Raw genomic sequence first — 16,905 nt, 5'->3', positions numbered from 1 at the left:
CGACAGTGGACATTACAGAAAACTGTCTCCTCAAACACCTCTCCAAGGGCTCAGGAGAAGCCCTGTAACAAAAGACTTGTCTGAACACAGAGGATGAATGCATCATACAGCACTCCCACTCCCCGCAAAAAAACTTTTTAAAGAACAAGTTGAACTGAGAAGACAGTGAGTTGTTGTTTTTTTTCTTTCTGTACTGCTATACTGCCTCTTTCCCCCACTCAATGCTCCAGCTACAGTGGGAGGGCGGCAGCCAGGAGGAGGAAATGACGAAAAGAGGGAAAGAGGCGGCATCCAACAGCACCAAGGCTCACTTTCATTCAAACGCCTTTCATCTCATAAGGCCTTATGCTAACCTCAAAGAGAGACTGGAACAAAGGCAAGACCCTGAACAGCTGAAGGCTCCTTCCACTCCTGAGGATGCTTCAGGGAAACAAAGCCCTAGGCACTGTCAGCTGCTATTGTTTCTCCTCCTGGGCTCCCCGTTGGATGTTCTAGTACAGTAATAAAACTAACTACTAAGGGGGCTGGAGCTTTTTCATGGTGATTCAAGAGGTCAGTATAACCATATGAAAGCTGACACAAGGCAAGAAAGAAAAAGGCTACCAACTAGGCTTTAATCAACTATGATGTAGTCTTATTTAATAGTAAACACAGGATTCCAAATAAGGATCTCAGAAAGTCACTACTGAAGGCTGATGTAGAATGACCAACAGTCCTTTTCATTTTTAGGAGAGTGCATATCTTCAAGTGCCACTTCAATTACCTAATGCTTAGAACGTTCAACTCATACATGTTCAACTACTAGAGAATTGGGTGGGTGGATCCATTCTAGTTCTCTTCTTAAATCTGTTAGTTTGTAAGTAATCTAGTACCTACAGCAAAACATCCCAAGTTTTTAAAGAGAAGTTTGCAAAGTAATACCATATACTCGCTAGAAATAAGGTAGATGTGAAAAGATAGGTAAAGAAAAGACAAAATTTTCAAATATCTAATTTAATACACTAAAATGAAAATGAAATTTAGAGTCATCACTCACCAGCATTTAAATGACATTCCTTAATCTGAAACTGAAGTTCATTTTCATTGGGAATATCCTTCCATGTTGCAAGGAAGACCTGGCGCTCTGTATGGGGAAGCAGAAGGAAAGGAAGGATGTGCACCATCTGTCAATATTCTGAAATCTAAGCCCTTGTACCATTTCTCCTTTGGAGTGCTGGCTCTAGCAATACAGCCAGCTGTAGCCTGGGACTGGAGTCAACTCGTAGCTATACAGAGGTGCTACACTCCAGGTCAATTAATCCCTCGTGAGTAGCACTAAGATACACTGGAAAAGAGTCTCCATCTAGGGTTCAGTTTTGCCTCCACTGTTTTCCTATTTGGGTGACTTTGGTAAGTCTTGTGATCTTTCTGATCCTTAATTTCATCATATATTATTACACCGGCCTACCCTACCCAAAGAGCTACTGTAAGAATGAAACCAATGTTAAGTGCCAATACAACTTCATATGTATCAGTACAAGCTAGTTTTATTAGACGGTGGTTTCCTAAGTAAGGGAAGAGAGAAATATCGACAACCACATGGGGAATACCAATACATTTACCATAGATGATTGAATTCTTATCTTGAGACAGTAAGAATTCAGGACAGGGCTAAGCGCTGAATTTCCGTGTATTATCTCAAGTCATTATAAAAACTATTTCTGCTTTGTAAACTTGGAAACGGAAACTCAAAAAAATTAAGCACCTTGCTACAGTCACATAGCTAGTAAACAGCCAAGCTGAGATTCAAATCCACATCTACTTGTCACCAAGCCACTTACTCTGTATGCTGTGGTGACTGGCTTATTCGGATAATAGGCATTGTGACTTGGAGACCAACAGCAAAGCAAGATCAACTGTGTGACTCAGGAGAATATATAATTAGCAATTATTAGAGCTTTAGAATAGCCTTCCTCCATTTTTTTAAACCTCAAAATATCTTGTCCTTCCGGGGCTATGCTCTGTCTGACACATTCAGAGAAAGAGCAAAGGTATATTTGGAAGGACAGGAGGACATACTTACCCATTTTGCCATCTTCTACAAAAAGCACGTTGAGTGGGATGAGGCAGCTGAAGTAGAAGACATCAATATTGTTTTTCACAGCCACCTGCCAGGAAAGTAGCAAGGGGAAATTAGGACATCGTAGGAAGCCAGATAGGAGGGAAAGAACAGTTATGTGTCTAGAAATAAATCACCCAATTTCCTTCCTGTTTATTTATTTTTAAATATTTATTTATTTATTTGGTTGCGCTGGGTCTTAGTTAGTTGCGGCACATGGGATCTAGTTCCCTGACCAGGGATCAAAGCTGGGCCCCCTGCACTGGGAGCACGGAGCCTTAGCCACTGGACCACCAGGGAAGTCCCCAAAATCTGTTATTTTTATTTATTTAGCCTCACTGCACGGCATGTGGGATCTTAGTTCTCCGACCAGGGATCAAACCCGCGCCCCTTGCATTGGAAGCACAGAGCCTTAACCACTGTACGGCCAGGGAAGTCCCTCCTTCCTCTTTTAGACAGGGCAGGAAACCCCAAATCAAGACATACCAGCCCATACACTGCAAAGCATGTCCTTATTCACTCCACTGTCAAGAGCACCGTGGACAGCCTGCAACTCTGCCTTCTCCAGGAGGGGCCCCAGGAGGGATGAGTTCAAGGCACAAATTCTATACCTGCGATATCTAGTCAGTTGTTTTAATAGTAGTTTCTGCTACCACGTACTAAGTACCTATTAATGACAATATTTCTAATCCTCATTATAACTATCTCAAACAAAGCACTGTTACTCCCCTCTCATTTTACAGATGAGGAACTGAGGTTCAGAAAGATTAAGTAACATCCAGTATCACACTGTCAGGACACAGAAGAACCAGGATTCAAATGCAAAATTGACTCTAAACCTTGGTTTTTTTTTCTCTCCACAAAGCTGGTGGCATACTGTCTCTTATCTTTTTTCAGGTATCAGTTTTAAAGCGCTTTCTTTTATAAAATTTTACTTTCCTCAGTCATATGGCTGGAAAAGTTTGTTGGGTCAAACACTCGTAAATCTGATGACTCTCGGAAGGAAAAACCTTTGAACAAATGAAGAGTTTTCTTCTCACAATACAAACTTCTGGATTTGGGCCGGCTGTGATTCTACCGTGGCCCATTCAATCCAGAGCATGCTGTTCATATTTTTTAAAAAGCTATAATAAGTACTTGTGTTCAGGGGCCACACTGATTGGTGTCTCCATTCAGAAACAGGCAGACTCCACTGTGGCAGATTATAAGAGCCATATACTGTAAGAGGGGAGAGTAGGAGAAGAACTGCTCAAAACTACCCCTTCCCACTGGTTTGTCACTGGTGACGCTCCTATCTGTGCTCTTGGCACTGCAGAAAACCACTTCTCTGGGTGAGTTTTATAATCAGTAACCATGTCTATTTCTCTCTAAGAAAATAAAGGTAAAAAGTGCTTATCTAGCACCACTATTCTCTCCCCGCCCCTTCTTGGGGCAAATGCCTATACTTCAACAGCATATTGAGATTGAAATATCCTCCTTCTGAAGTACTTCCAGTTCTTTTACATTTGTTATCAACTCATCTTCCCCACCTTTTTTTTTTTTTTTTTGTCTGCATCGGGTCTTCGTTGCTGCGCACGGGCTTTCTCTAGTTGTGGCGAGCGGGGGCTACTCTTCGTTGTGGTGGGTGGGCTTCTCATTGCATTGGCTTCTCTTTGTTGCGGAGCATGGGCTCTAGGCACGTGGGCTCTAGAGTGCAGGCTCAGTAGTTGTGGTGTACGGGCTTAGATGCTCCGTGGCATGTGGGATCTTCCCAGACCGGGGCTCGAACCCATGTCCCCTGCACTGGCAGGTGGATTCTTAACCACTGAGCCACCAGGGAAGTCCCTTCCCCACCTTAAATAGTACCTTTATTTCATCCTCCATAATTTGGTTAGGGTATGTCTACTTGATATCTTTCTGCCCCCTTTCCTATAAGAATTCATCAAATTACTGGCCTTGTAACTTGTACATTTAACCTTTCAATGACCCACACCCAGGAGTTTCTGACCTGTATCGCATAATCAGATGCCCAAACTGCGGAGACAGCAGAAGGCTCAAAACGCTTGAGTCTGGTGAATACAAGCAGAGCAACGAACCTCAGGAAAGAGGGGCCTTAGACATGCTTAAGACGTACTAGAGCACCACTTCAAAAGATCCATACCAGCTGCGGGCTTCTGGGAAGGAGGTATTTTCTAATTCATCGGGTACTCAGCAATCAGAGAACGGGAACTCTTATTTCAAATAAGGGCACCAAGACGACCTTGAGGGAGTGCCAGGCTCTGTAAAGGGCATTTAGAAGTGAAAACTCGAAGTGGTTCAAGTGGGCTAGCGTGGGTCATATGTCCTCCAAGAGGTAATATTAGCGGTTCTCAACCAAAGACTTATATTAGAATCATCTGGAGAGATTTCTCAAAACAGAATCCGGGACTCCATCCTGTATTAAAAAAAAAGCAATCCCTAAATCTGGGACCCGGAACATGTATTTTGGAAAAAGTTCCTAGGAAGATCAACCAGACACGTAATTAATTTAGAACAATGTTACCTAAGAAGTCTGCGTGGGCTTACAAATAGACCATTCTTCTGAGGGCATCCTTATTCCAACTGAAGCCCTTTAACAATGGAAAAGACGTGAAAAGCTCTCCTAGGTCAGCAGTGCTAAAACCATTCTGTCCCAAGGACCCTTTTGACAAACAGATGAAAGTCAGGGACCTTCTTTCTGAAAACTGTACATGCAATGTTTCCACAAAAACTTCAGGGGTTTCAGGACACCCTGAAGACTATCCCTGGACTTCCGCTCTAGAATAATTCTCTGAGAAGCTGGGACACCCAAATCAGAGGCAGCAGACACAGTGGCTCTGAACACGGACTTGGGAGCCAGACCAGACCACCTGATTTCAAATGCTGACTCTGTTACTTACTAGCTGTGTGACTTTGGGCAGTAGTACTCAGCTCAGCCTCCGGTCTGAAGGATGGAGATAACAACAGGACCAAATGCACGGGGTTGTTATGAGGCTAACGAGTAAATGTTTGCAAAGCACTTATAATGGTGCCTGACTTACAGTTAAGTACTATTAACAAATGCTTCTCAAAGAAAAGTTCCCTCTTCTTTCATCATTTTCTGCTTTACCTTTTTACTCAGAATTTTTCATAATTAAGGATAACCACATTAGACTTATCTGACATCTTACACATACTCAAATGTAGTATTACAACTATGCTAACAAGAGATCAGTGAGGAAGCGTTTCATCTCTTTTACGTTAGATTTTCAAAATCTGCATTTTGCAGCTCTCAAACTTTTACTCTTGGCTAGGACTGCATTTATTTCAAATGTATATGGTTCCCTTGGATCTGGGCCCTGCCTACCTCTCCAGCCTACTTCCTTAACTTCAAGCACATCAGAATTACTTCTTGCTCCCCAAACACTGAAACTGACACGCTGTTTCTTGTCAGATGTTGTTCTTTCTGCTTAGTATGTTCTGCTCCTAAAACTTTATCTGTCTGGAAAATATCTATTTAATCTGAAGATTTAGTTCAAGCTTGACAAGGATTTCTCAGGAAGGCTCTAGCTCCTCTCCGTAGCACCCACTCCATGCACCTCTATATAGAATAAATAATTGTTTATCTCTGCCTCACCCACAACACGGTGATCTCTCTCTCAGTGCAGGGGCTCTCATCTTCACTCGCATACTAGTGATTCAGTAAGTATTTGCTGCATGAAATTCAAGGGGAAGAAGCTGAGCAAATGGAAGGAAACAATGGTTTCTCAACCCTTTTTTTTTTTTCTTTTTAACCTGTACATCGTTCATATGCAAAACATAATTTCAGGGACTTCCCTGGTGGCACAGTGGTTAAGAATCCGCCTGCCAATGCAGGGGACACGGGTTTGAGCCCTGGTCCGGGAAGATCCCACATGCCACAGAGCAACTAAGCCCATGCGCCACAACTACTGAGCCTGTGCTCTAGAGCCCACAAGCCACAACTACTGAAGCCCGTGTGCCACAACTACTGAGCCCACATGCCACAACTACTGAAGTCCACGTGCCTAGAGCCCGTGCCCCACAACAAGAAAAGCCACCGGAATAAGGCCGCGCACCGCAATGAACAGTAGCCCCCACTCGATGCAATTAGCCTGTGTGCAGCAACGAAGACCCAACGCAGCCATAAATAAATAAATAAATAAATTTATTTTAAAATCCCCATAATTTCACCAGTAACATGGCTCATTAGGCACACAGATACTTGATGAGGCAAGGATGGGGGGATAGAATGATACGTGGGCTCTTTTGATTTCAAATTCACTGGGCTAAAATAATATCTAGATGTTGAGGAAGAATAACACAGGCAGTAGATCACAACCCAAAGAATATTAGATTCTCCAAGGATATGCCAGTAACTCTTCGGGAGTCTCAGCAAAAAAGATTCAAGGAAAACACAGTAGGAAGCCAGTCCAATTCCAATCCAGACGGCAGCTCTCTCTCTTTTTAAATTTTTATTTATTTATTTTGGGCTGCGTTGGGTCTTCCTTGCTGCGCACAGGCTTTCTCTAGTTGCAGCGAGCCGGGGCTTCTCTTTGTTGCGGTGCGCAGGCTTCTCACCGTGGTGGCTTCCCTTGTTGCAGGGCACGGACTCCAGGTGCGCAGGCTTCAGTAGTTGTGACACGTGGGCTCAGTAGTTGTTGCTCGCGGGCTCTAGAGCACAGGCTCGGTAGTTGTGGTGCACGGGCTTAGCTGCTCCGCAGCATGTGGGACCTTCCCGGACCAGGGCTCGAACCCGTGTCCCCTGCATTGGCAGGAAGATTCTTAACCACTGCGCCACCAGGGAAGTTCCCAGACGGCAGCTCTCTTAAACAGAACTGAGTAAACCCTAGAGTATGATACTGACTGCTTCAGCGGGAGAGAGGGGAGTTCTTTGTTTTCTTATTTTGAAATTCACCATCCCAACAGGTACAGAACAGAAAGAAATAATCCAGACAAGGTGGAGAAGTATTTTCGAAGAGCTTTAACATCAACGTCTAGCTCGCCTATGGCAAATCAATTATCACATATATATCCAACTGCCTACTTGGTATCTCTACTTGGATAACTAACAGATATCTGAAAATGAACATGTCCAAAACCAAATTCTTGATCTCCCCATCTCATCCCTAAATGGAACCTCCTGCTGACTTTCCAAACTCAGTATATGAAACACTGCCAAGCTTTTTATGGTGTCCCTGCTTCTGCACTTGTCTCTCCCCACCCTCCCCACCTAGTTTCCCAGTCTACTATCACCAAGGCAGAGTGATCTTAAAATGTAGATCAATTCATAAATACTTCCCTGCTCAAACTTCCAATGACTTCCCAAACTTACAACTGCCTACAGTTGGATGTCTCTTACCTCTCTGTTGTCATATGCTATGACTTTCCCGTCAGCCACAGGAGCCTGCTCTTGTGCCCTGCACATACCAGGCATGCTCCTATCTCATAGCTTTTTGCCTTTGTTTTCTTCTGCTTGGAATTCTCTTCCACCAGAAATGTGCAAGGCTCATTCTGGCCTCCTTTAAGTCTTTGCTTTAAATCAAATATTATCTTCTCACGTAGGTCTTCCATGACCAACGTATTTATAAAATTATACCACCCAACCTCCAACTCTAGGACTCCCTATCCCAACCTCTGCTTTGTTTTTCTCCATTGCTCTTATCTGACATATTATTTTACTTATTTGTTGGTGCGCTGTCTGTCCCTGTGCCACATAATCCACCTTGAGTAAAATGTAAGTTTCACAAGGGAAGGGATTTTTGTCTCTTGTTCACTACTGTATTCTCAGTTTCTAAAACAGTGACTGGCACAGAGTAAGGGCTCAATAAGTATAATGACTGTAAAATACACTACTCAACGTTCCTGACAGCCATTTGGGTTTAGACAAGATATGAACTTGGTCTAAAGTTTCCAAAAGGACAGGACTTCTCAAGTTTTTTCCAGTGTACTTCCCTTAACAGAGGAGGAAAGAATGGACATATATAGTGGGGTGGAGGTAGGGGTAAGGATCAGGATTAGGGGCATAATATGAAGTAGCCCACCATAAGAACAAAATTTCTTTGAAGTTCCATGCTATTCCATAATGAATCCATGTGTTCTAATATGAAAATGTGTTTCTCCATTTTCCTTTAAATAAAACGGATGTTCCAGGCGAACACACCATGTGTATTCTTCAGCCCCACGTACCTCCTAACACGGTGGTTTTAAAACTGGTGTTTCTTAAAATTAATTTAGTGGGATGAAACTGGCATAAAAAATAGAATAGAAGATGTCATAGCGTGTCTTATGAAGAATAAGTAATGTTTCCTGAAACTTTCAGTTTTATGTATTGTGTGTATACACTATGTAAAATGTATCTCTTACTGTAAATTGCAGTCAAAAAAGTATAAAAACCATAATACTCATACACCAAATTAAAAAGGAAGCAGTGAGGAAATGGGCTCAGTGAGCTTAGGAACAGAGTGCAGACCTGAGTCTCTGCTTTGAGGATGCCTGAGGCAGATCACAGATGGTACCAAGGAGCTGATTACCTAAGGCTCTATTCCTCTGGTCTGTCACGTGTGACATGCAGACATAACAATATTAACTTGCCTCTCAGGGACATCAATAAGAAGAGCAAATAGAAATGATTAGGAGGCACTTGGAAAACACAAAAGCGGGCTATAAGTGCTTAATAATAATAATGATTTTTAAAAGTTACTTTCAGTGGCTGCTGGGGAAAGAGCAGCCTGTCTGCTTCAGCCTGTAACCAACAATTAGTTTCTTTCCATAGTATAGGAAGCCTGCTGCAGGAGCTGCAGCCTCTTTATGGTGGCACAGCTGGAGAGGAGCAGACTGAATTAATATTCTAACCTTGTTTCAGTCTGAACTCTGGCAAATGCGGCCTCTCCCCACAGATCACCACAGGTGGCACTGCCACAAGGAAATTCAAGCCAAGTGGTATACAGCTCACCTTTGAGAGTATATCACCTAGTCTTCTGTGACGTCACTTGTGACCTTTCCGAGTCTCTGAGGGATTTTTTTTTTTTTTCCTCCTCTCCGTTTAGCTTCTAGAAAGATTATTTGCAGGCTGGTCCAAGCCAGGACCAGGCAGTGACGCCAACCATCGCCAGTTGTCTGAGGAATGATGATTCAGATGTGTGTTAAGCACCACACCACCTAGTCAACAGAGCCTAGGGGAATGGCTCTGAGTGACAGGTTTTTAATGACACTGACTCCAACTGTGTGATATGTCATCTGAGACTCAAGCAGAAGAGGCTCTCTGCTAGCTGCTGGAGTTAAATCTACCTGTAGTTCTGCATTCCTAGTCAATGCCAAAAAATATCTACCATCTTTAGTTTAGTAAGTCTTTTTTTTTTTTTTTTTTTTTGCCGTACGCGGGCCTCTCACTGTTGTGGCCTCTCCCGTTGTGGAGCACAGGCTCCGGACGCGCAGGCCCAGCGGCCATGGCTCACGGGCCCAGCCGCTCTGCGGCATGTGGGATCTTCCCAGACCGGGGCACGAACCCGTGTCCCCTGCATCGGCAGGCGGACTCTCAACCATTGCGCCACCAGGGAAGCCCCCATCTTTAGTTTAAATATGGTTTTCCATTTCAAACCCTATTGACCGATAAATTATCTGAGACTTCTCAGAGACGTCCTGACAAAACAGGGCTACCTATAATATTTGACAATGTCTGAATACAGTTAAAAATATAGCAGAAATAGTCAGGCAACCCACCATAGAAAATGTCAATTTACTTTCCTTCCAATGCTAATTGCATTTTAACTTGAACAGCCATCTTTAGTTTACTTCCACGGCTAAGATTCAAACAAGAAGCCTCTATTTTCTTTCTTAGTTCACCCAATAGATCAGATGGATTGCATGGCAGCTGAGCAGCCCTCAAACACTGCCAATCTGCTGTCATTATAGATAAAAGCCACACTTGTTGATTTTCATTGTTAAGAGCATGTGGACGTTGGAGCCTCTTACAGGGAAAACTTGACAGGTTCCTCTCTTCCTGATAAAAGCAGTAGCTCCATGTCCCTAAGCTAATTTCCCCTTGGGCAACAACATGCACTTCAGCATCTGAAATTTCCACGTTTAAGTGGCTCTCAGAATGGAAAGGAAAGCTCTGAACAGTCCCTCAGATGATCTCTTAAACTTAAATCTTCTAGTGGTACACATAATTACTGGGTTTTAGAATGGCAATGAGGGGGCTTTCCCTGCTGGTCCAGTAGGTAAGACTCTGCGTTCCCAATACAGGGGGCCTGAGTTTGATCCCTGGTCAGGGAACTAGATCCCACATGCATGCCACAACTAAGAAGTCCGTACGCCACAACTAAGAAGCCCGAGCCTGCATGCCGCAATGAAGATCCTGCATGCCTCAATTAAGACACGGAGCGGGCAAAAAAATATATATAATAATAAATATTTAAAAAAAGAAAAACAATGGCAATGAGAACCTAAGAGACAAGCTCTCTTGGTGGGCCCTGTTTTGAAAGGCGAAGAGAAACCAATAGATACTAAAACTGATGTAACTGTGACTCCTCCTGGAGTCCCCATTCGGTCATGCGTTTTGCTTAATCTCAATCTCAGAAACCTCCCACAGAGTTAACACCATGAATTAGAATGTAGGCAGATTAAATCTCCAGAACACCAAAGAGAAGATTAACATTGTAAAGTGGTACACACAGACGTTAGTTGAGAAGAGGAAGGAGTATATCAGAATGATAGTCTCCAAGGCTGTACGCTGGAAGAACCCTAAAGCACAGTAGGGTTAGAACTACTGGAATCAAATTCTGTAATTCTTCTGCAACTTAAGCTAGACTCTCAAGTATTGCTTTAAAAAAGAATTCCCCCTCTCCGTCAAAGCCATTTGGGCAAAAAGTGGAAAGGTCACAATTTTCATGAAAGACTGCCTCTGTGGACAGAGGCAGTCTTTCATGAAGCTCTTTTTGAAGCCCACCCATAGCCACCACTAAAGCCATCTGAACTGCAGAGAGTCAGCCTGAACTCACACTCTTAAAGTCCCAGCACAACGTCCAGTGCCAGCATTGTGACACCTCATCCTAGAGTGAATTTCAGTTTAGGAGTCGCACCCTTTTTACTGCTTACCTCTGAACTTATAAACAATCACACCCATTCCCACCAAAGCAAACTCTTCTGATAGGAAGGGTGGAAAAACCTGGAACTGGGACGTGCTAGACCATTACCTTTTTAAATAAAAAAATTTTTTTTCCCTTTTAAAGGCAAAAGTTAGACTGTTTGAGTATTATTTGAAAAAACTGTTTTCTGAAGGCAAAGAACTGAGCGACAAGATACCATGATCATCAGGTAGGAGAGGGCAAACCCCTCTGCCCTTCCTTTCAAAGCTTGCCTTCTCATCACTTCATATCCATCAGAGTTAGAAAGAAGTCAGGCTTCTTTCTGGTCTCATAGAAAAAGGGGCTTGCTCAGCTCCATTTCCTGTCAGACAACTAAATGATTCTGGTTTTCCCTGGGGCTCCAAGACACACACAGAGCATCCTTAAGCTTCCAAATTTACTCTGAGAATAAGATACAAAATAGTCGGAGGGAATCAGGATAATGGCTTAATAGTTGTGTGGTGACAATTTGTTTTTATTTTGAAGTGGCACACAGACAGAGGTTAGTAACAGAAAAAGTTCCCAAACGTTAGAATAGTCACATGTTCTATTTTCCCAGTTATCGCCAGCCTTGGAAATAGGGTTCATTAACATGCTGTGATCTTGCCTTTTCAAATATCAATGAACAGAGTAATGGAAGCAGCAGCTTCTAATGTTTGTTCTGCCCATTTGAGAGAAAATGAATCTGTGACTGTAGGTCCTCAGATTAAGCTTGGGATCAGGACCAGACCCACCCAGGTAAAAGGGTATTGAAACAGGGGCAGGGGGTAGACTGCAAGGCCACTAAGAAACAACTGGCAGACAGAGTATTTAGGGATACCCTGTTTGCTAAGATGAGGAGATGCCCTTGCTGAGTTTGGTCAAGAACCAGATGCACCTGATATTTGTAAACACTTTCTTAAATGAAAGCAAAAAGAGTCATTCAACAACAAATATTTATTAAGCACCTATTGTGTGCCAGGTATTGTTCCAGGCACTAGGAGATAAATCAGTGCAGAAAAAAGACTAAGACAAAAACTGTTGCCCTTTTGGAGTGTGCGGTCCAGTGACCGGCAGGGGGGTGGGGGGGGTAGGGGGGCAGGAGGTGAAAATGAGTAAGTACAATAAACAGTATTTAAAATGGGTAAGTGCTCTGGGGGAGAGTAAGGGTAAAGGGGATCAAGAATACTGGGAGTAGAGTGAGGTGGCCTTATCAAAAAGGTCCTACTTTAGCAAAGGCCTGAAGGAGGCAATGAGCCGTGCAGATATGGCAATTGGGAGAAAGAACATTCCAGACATGGGAAACAGCCAATTCAAAGGCCCTGAGGGGGCAGCATACCTGTCTGAGGATCCACGAGGAAGCCAGTGTGGCTACAGTGGAATGAGGGGAGGAGAAGGAGATGAAGCCAATGAGGTAAGGGGGAGGCGGAAGGCACGGCCAGATCATACAGGGACTTGTAGACCACTGTTAGGACTTGGGCTTTTCCGCTTAGAAAAAGTACCAATGCAAGTTGTTCCACACTTGAGGATATAAACCCATGTGTAACAGGGCAGTGACACAGCAAGAATTAAGCAACTGCCACAACTCTGATAGGACCATAGCTAGGTAGAGAGGGTCACTGGCAGCTGTGTGCCTCAAAAGGAACACAGGGTCAAGGGAGAATAATGCTAGGATATACTGCATCCGTTCCTGCTCCAGGCAGCTTCCTCCAAGTTTTACATGTTAGGCAAAGTAAATCAGAAACTTAGAGCAAACAGCGTACTTGACCTCCTTCTGTCAATACAGAACCCACCTGCCGTGCTATACTGACCAATCTGGTTACTAGCCGTAAGTAACCAAATGCTAACCAAATTAATCACAAGCCCCTAATGCTCTCCTCCTCCAGCAGCGTACAACAGAATTACTCTATGCGGTTTCAGCTGCCAGAACGAGCCAGCAATATTTTCACAGGCCTTTCAGCCTGACAAGACAGATAAGTTCCCCAAACCCAAGGTCTTACCTTAAACAGGTTTTGCCCGACCTACATAGGCCCTCACCCTAAAGGCACGATCTTTCTTTTTCCCTTTAATGACAGACTTGCGTACCTTGCTAGGACTGGGTGGCGTGCCCTTGGCTGCAGCTGTTGCACGGCAGGAGGCTATGAATACACAGAATACATCAACAGCGTGAACTACCTGCTATGCAGGGCTTACTGTTAAGCTTTAAAATGCGTTTCGTACATGCAGTACTGAAGCACAAGATGGTGAAGGCAGGACTAATAAACTATCAGCTAAAGTTAGCAGCTATTCCACACCCCAGTCTGCTACATCATGGGGCTGAAGACCCAGTAAAAACTCAACAGAAGAACAGACTCCAGTGATGAGAGTGAATGAAGAGTATTCATTTTAAAATACGGAGGTGAAACTGACCTAGAATCTAATCTCGGTTCTAGGTGGTAAACACACAGATCAGCTCATAGCAAGGCAGAAGTCGAGAGGGTTCACAGGGGTGCCTGTGTACTGCCCACTACATTATTAGCCTCAACATGGACAAAAAGGCAGGCACAGGTGGCCGTCAAGATGACTGGGTACGTGGGTAGCCCACTGTGCACAGATGCTACCTCTGGGCAGTTTTACTGGGGAATCAGGCCATCGACAGAAGGGGCAGAGCCTACCGTCAGGGGCACACCATGTGCTATGGGATTGAGAAGTTTGCTGCTTTCATACTTGGGGTACCCGCCGTCCATCCCCTTCAGTGGCTCCTGGAAAGGACTGTTGCCACGGAGCTAAGGACCACCATTCATTCACACACTTTTCAGAAATAATTAAATAATGTTTTCCTTTGTCTCCAAACTGTAACTGAGCCTAAGTACATTTACCAGTGTTTCCACTTCTTTCTTTCTTTCAAAAAATATTATATCATTTATTTATTTAGGCTGCATTGGGTCTTCGTTGCTGCACACGGGCTTTCTCTAGTTGTGGTGAACAGGGGCTACTCTTCATTGCGGTGTGCAGGCCTATTGCGGTGGCTTCTCTTGTTGCGGAGCACGTGCTCTAGGCACGCGGGCTTCAGCAGTTGTGGCTCGTGGGCTCAGTAGTTGTGGCTCACGGGCTCTAGAGCACAGGCTCAGTAGCTGTGGCTCACGGGCTTAGTTGCTCTGCGGCATGTGGGGTCTTCCCGGACCAGGGTTCGAACCCATGTCCCCTGCACTGGCAGGTGGATTCCTTTCTTTTTGCGGTACATGGGCCTCTCACTGCTGTGGCCTCTCCCGTTGCGGAGCACAGGCTCCGGACGCGCAGGCTCAGCAGCCTTGGCTCACGGGCCTAGTTGCTCCGCGGCATGTGGGATCTTCCAGGACCGGGGCATGAACCCGTGTCCCCTGCATCGGCAGGCGGACTCTCAACCACTGCGCCACCAGGGAAGCCCCAGGTGGATTCTTAACCACTGCACCACCAGGGAAGCCCAGTGTCTCCACTTCTAACCGTTTTTTTTTTTTAAATTAGAACAACAGAACTGATATCTGTTTGCAGAACACACAAACATATGCCCTTCCATAAATTTAGGCTTTCCTGAAGTGGAATAAAAGGGAAAATGAATTCAGACTGAGTATATTTTCATTATTGGCCCACCTGACTGATTTTCAGGCCCTATGAACCTTGATTCAGAGAGAAACTTTTTCTATAAAACCTCAAACTGTAGAATTAGGATCTATAGATAGAATTTAAAGAAAGACAAATTTTAGTTCAATATAAATAACTTCCTAAGAGAGTTTTAGGAAGATGGAATGGGCCATTTTAGGGTAGTAAATCACTAGTAGTATTCATGTAGATGCTGAGGCTACAATCACAGCTAATACAAGGCAAATTCCACCAGAAATAGGGTTTGAAACAGACAATATTAAAGGTCATCCTTACAACCAGGAGATTTTACATTCTTTCTGTCTGCACACTCATACAGCTCAAAGCTTTTCTCAAGTTTTATTTTCAACATGTATGAACCTCAATACCATGAAACATATGTATAACCTCTATATTAAAAAATAGTGAATAAAAGAAATCCTTTTCCTATCTCACTGAACATGACACCATAGCAAAATAGCAGTATAAAGAGAGCAACATGAATGAGGGCAAGGTATGGCCCTCAAGTGGGCTTCAATCCAGCTTAGGAAAATCCCAGGGTGTCTCCTTTAATTCCAACCTATAATACACCCTAAGGCTTTGCGTAAAAATTATTAGCCATAATGAGAACATAAGTACTAGAAACAAGTACCTACTTTTTATTCAGAATTTAAAGTCCCCTATTGCAAAAAAGATCACATGATTCAATCTATTTTCCAATCATTTATCAAACCAGAAATACAAAACTAATTCCATTTTTCATCATCAACTCCTGACTTACTATCATGATATAAAGATGGCTGAGATTTTAATAGATGAAAACGCACAAATCACTTCTATTACCCTGTAGAACTACTTTGTGAAATTTATTACCATTTGCTCAAGATTCTCAGCATGGGTTTCTGTTACTTGAGTAACCTTAGCTCACAGGCTCTTTTCAATGAGGGACTAGCTTCCAAGCTTGGGTGTTTTACGAACTGAATTCTGGGTTTCAGGAACAACTGTCTCCTACCACTGAGTGCAGATTATTTTTGGCCATGCCACACAGCATGTGGGATCTTAGTTCCCCGACCAGGGATCGAACCCGCACCCCCTGCAGTGAAAGCACAGAGTCTTAACCACTGGACTGCCAGAGAAGTCCCTTAGAATACAGAAATCTTACCTACTGCTTATGTGTGGTTATTCAAGCAGGGCCGTCACTATTAACAAACATAATCCTGGGACTTCCCTGCTGGCGCAGTGAAAAACAATCCGCCTGCCAATGCAGGGGACACAGGTTCAATCCCTGGTCCAGGAAGATCCCACATGCTGAGGAACAACTAAGCCCGTGTGCCACAACTACTGAGCCTGTGCTCTAGAGCCTGCAAGCCACAACTACTGAGTCTGCATGCTGCAATCACCGAAGCCCGTGCGCCTAGAGCCCATGCTCCACAACAAAGAGAAGCCACCGCAAGGAGAAACCTGTGCGTTACAACAAAGAGTAGCCCCCGCTCGCCACAACTAGAGAAAGCCCACGCGCAGCAACGAAGACCCAACGCAGCCAAAATAAATAAATAAATAAATAAAAAGTAAAAAAATAAACATATCCTAAAAGAGAGTCCCAGAAGCCAGTAGTTGAGTTCCGGTTATAGAAAGACAAAAGATACTGTCTAGCAGAATCTTGATTATCCAGACAAAAAGGATAAAGAGGGTTCTTACTAAGGCCAACCTAGTGAAAAAGGAACATCTAGTATATAAGATACCCTACTTCTCAGATGAGATTAAAAGAATTATAAGATTTAAAAGATTATAGTCCTGATGTGACATGAAAAATATATCAAATTTGAAGCAGCAATCAGAAAAAAACAATTTTTTCTTTGGTGGTAAAATATTTTCATCTTTCATAACCAAGATCTTTCATAACCATTACCTATATACTGCTAATGGAATATTTCAGATTCTGTCCTGTCTACAGGGGTTATTTTCAGCATTGGATCTATCTGTGACCTGGGACTCTCTTATAGTTCTCCTAAGATCCACCACTTCAAGGACTCAACGTCTATTCAAGCAGCATGTGGTTCCATAAAAGCAATCAGAGTGCACAGTCCTCAACTGTGGATCCCGGAAGAC

The 16,905-nt window shown here is 43.6% G+C and overlaps 1 protein-coding gene across 4 annotated transcripts in view; it reads right to left on the bottom strand.

The window, feature by feature from the left end:
• Positions 1–16,905, bottom strand: part of AP2B1 (adaptor related protein complex 2 subunit beta 1) — a 122,746-nt gene that overhangs the window by 14,478 nt on the left and 91,363 nt on the right. For all 4 annotated transcript variants that reach the window (XM_082603537.1, XM_082603538.1, XM_082603540.1 and 1 more), the window contains 2 exons: positions 2,063–2,147; positions 1,037–1,123 (listed from right to left, as the gene is read on the bottom strand). In XM_082603537.1, coding sequence (XP_082459663.1) covers positions 1,037–1,123; positions 2,063–2,147 — 172 coding nt within the window. The remainder of the gene's footprint in view (positions 1–1,036; positions 1,124–2,062; positions 2,148–16,905) is intronic.

The sequence above is a fragment of the Mesoplodon mirus genome (genome assembly GCF_964341445.2).
Source record: "Mesoplodon mirus genome assembly, chromosome: 18".
Lineage (NCBI taxonomy): Eukaryota > Metazoa > Chordata > Mammalia > Artiodactyla > Ziphiidae > Mesoplodon > Mesoplodon mirus.
This window is presented reverse-complemented; position numbering and strand designations above follow the sequence as displayed.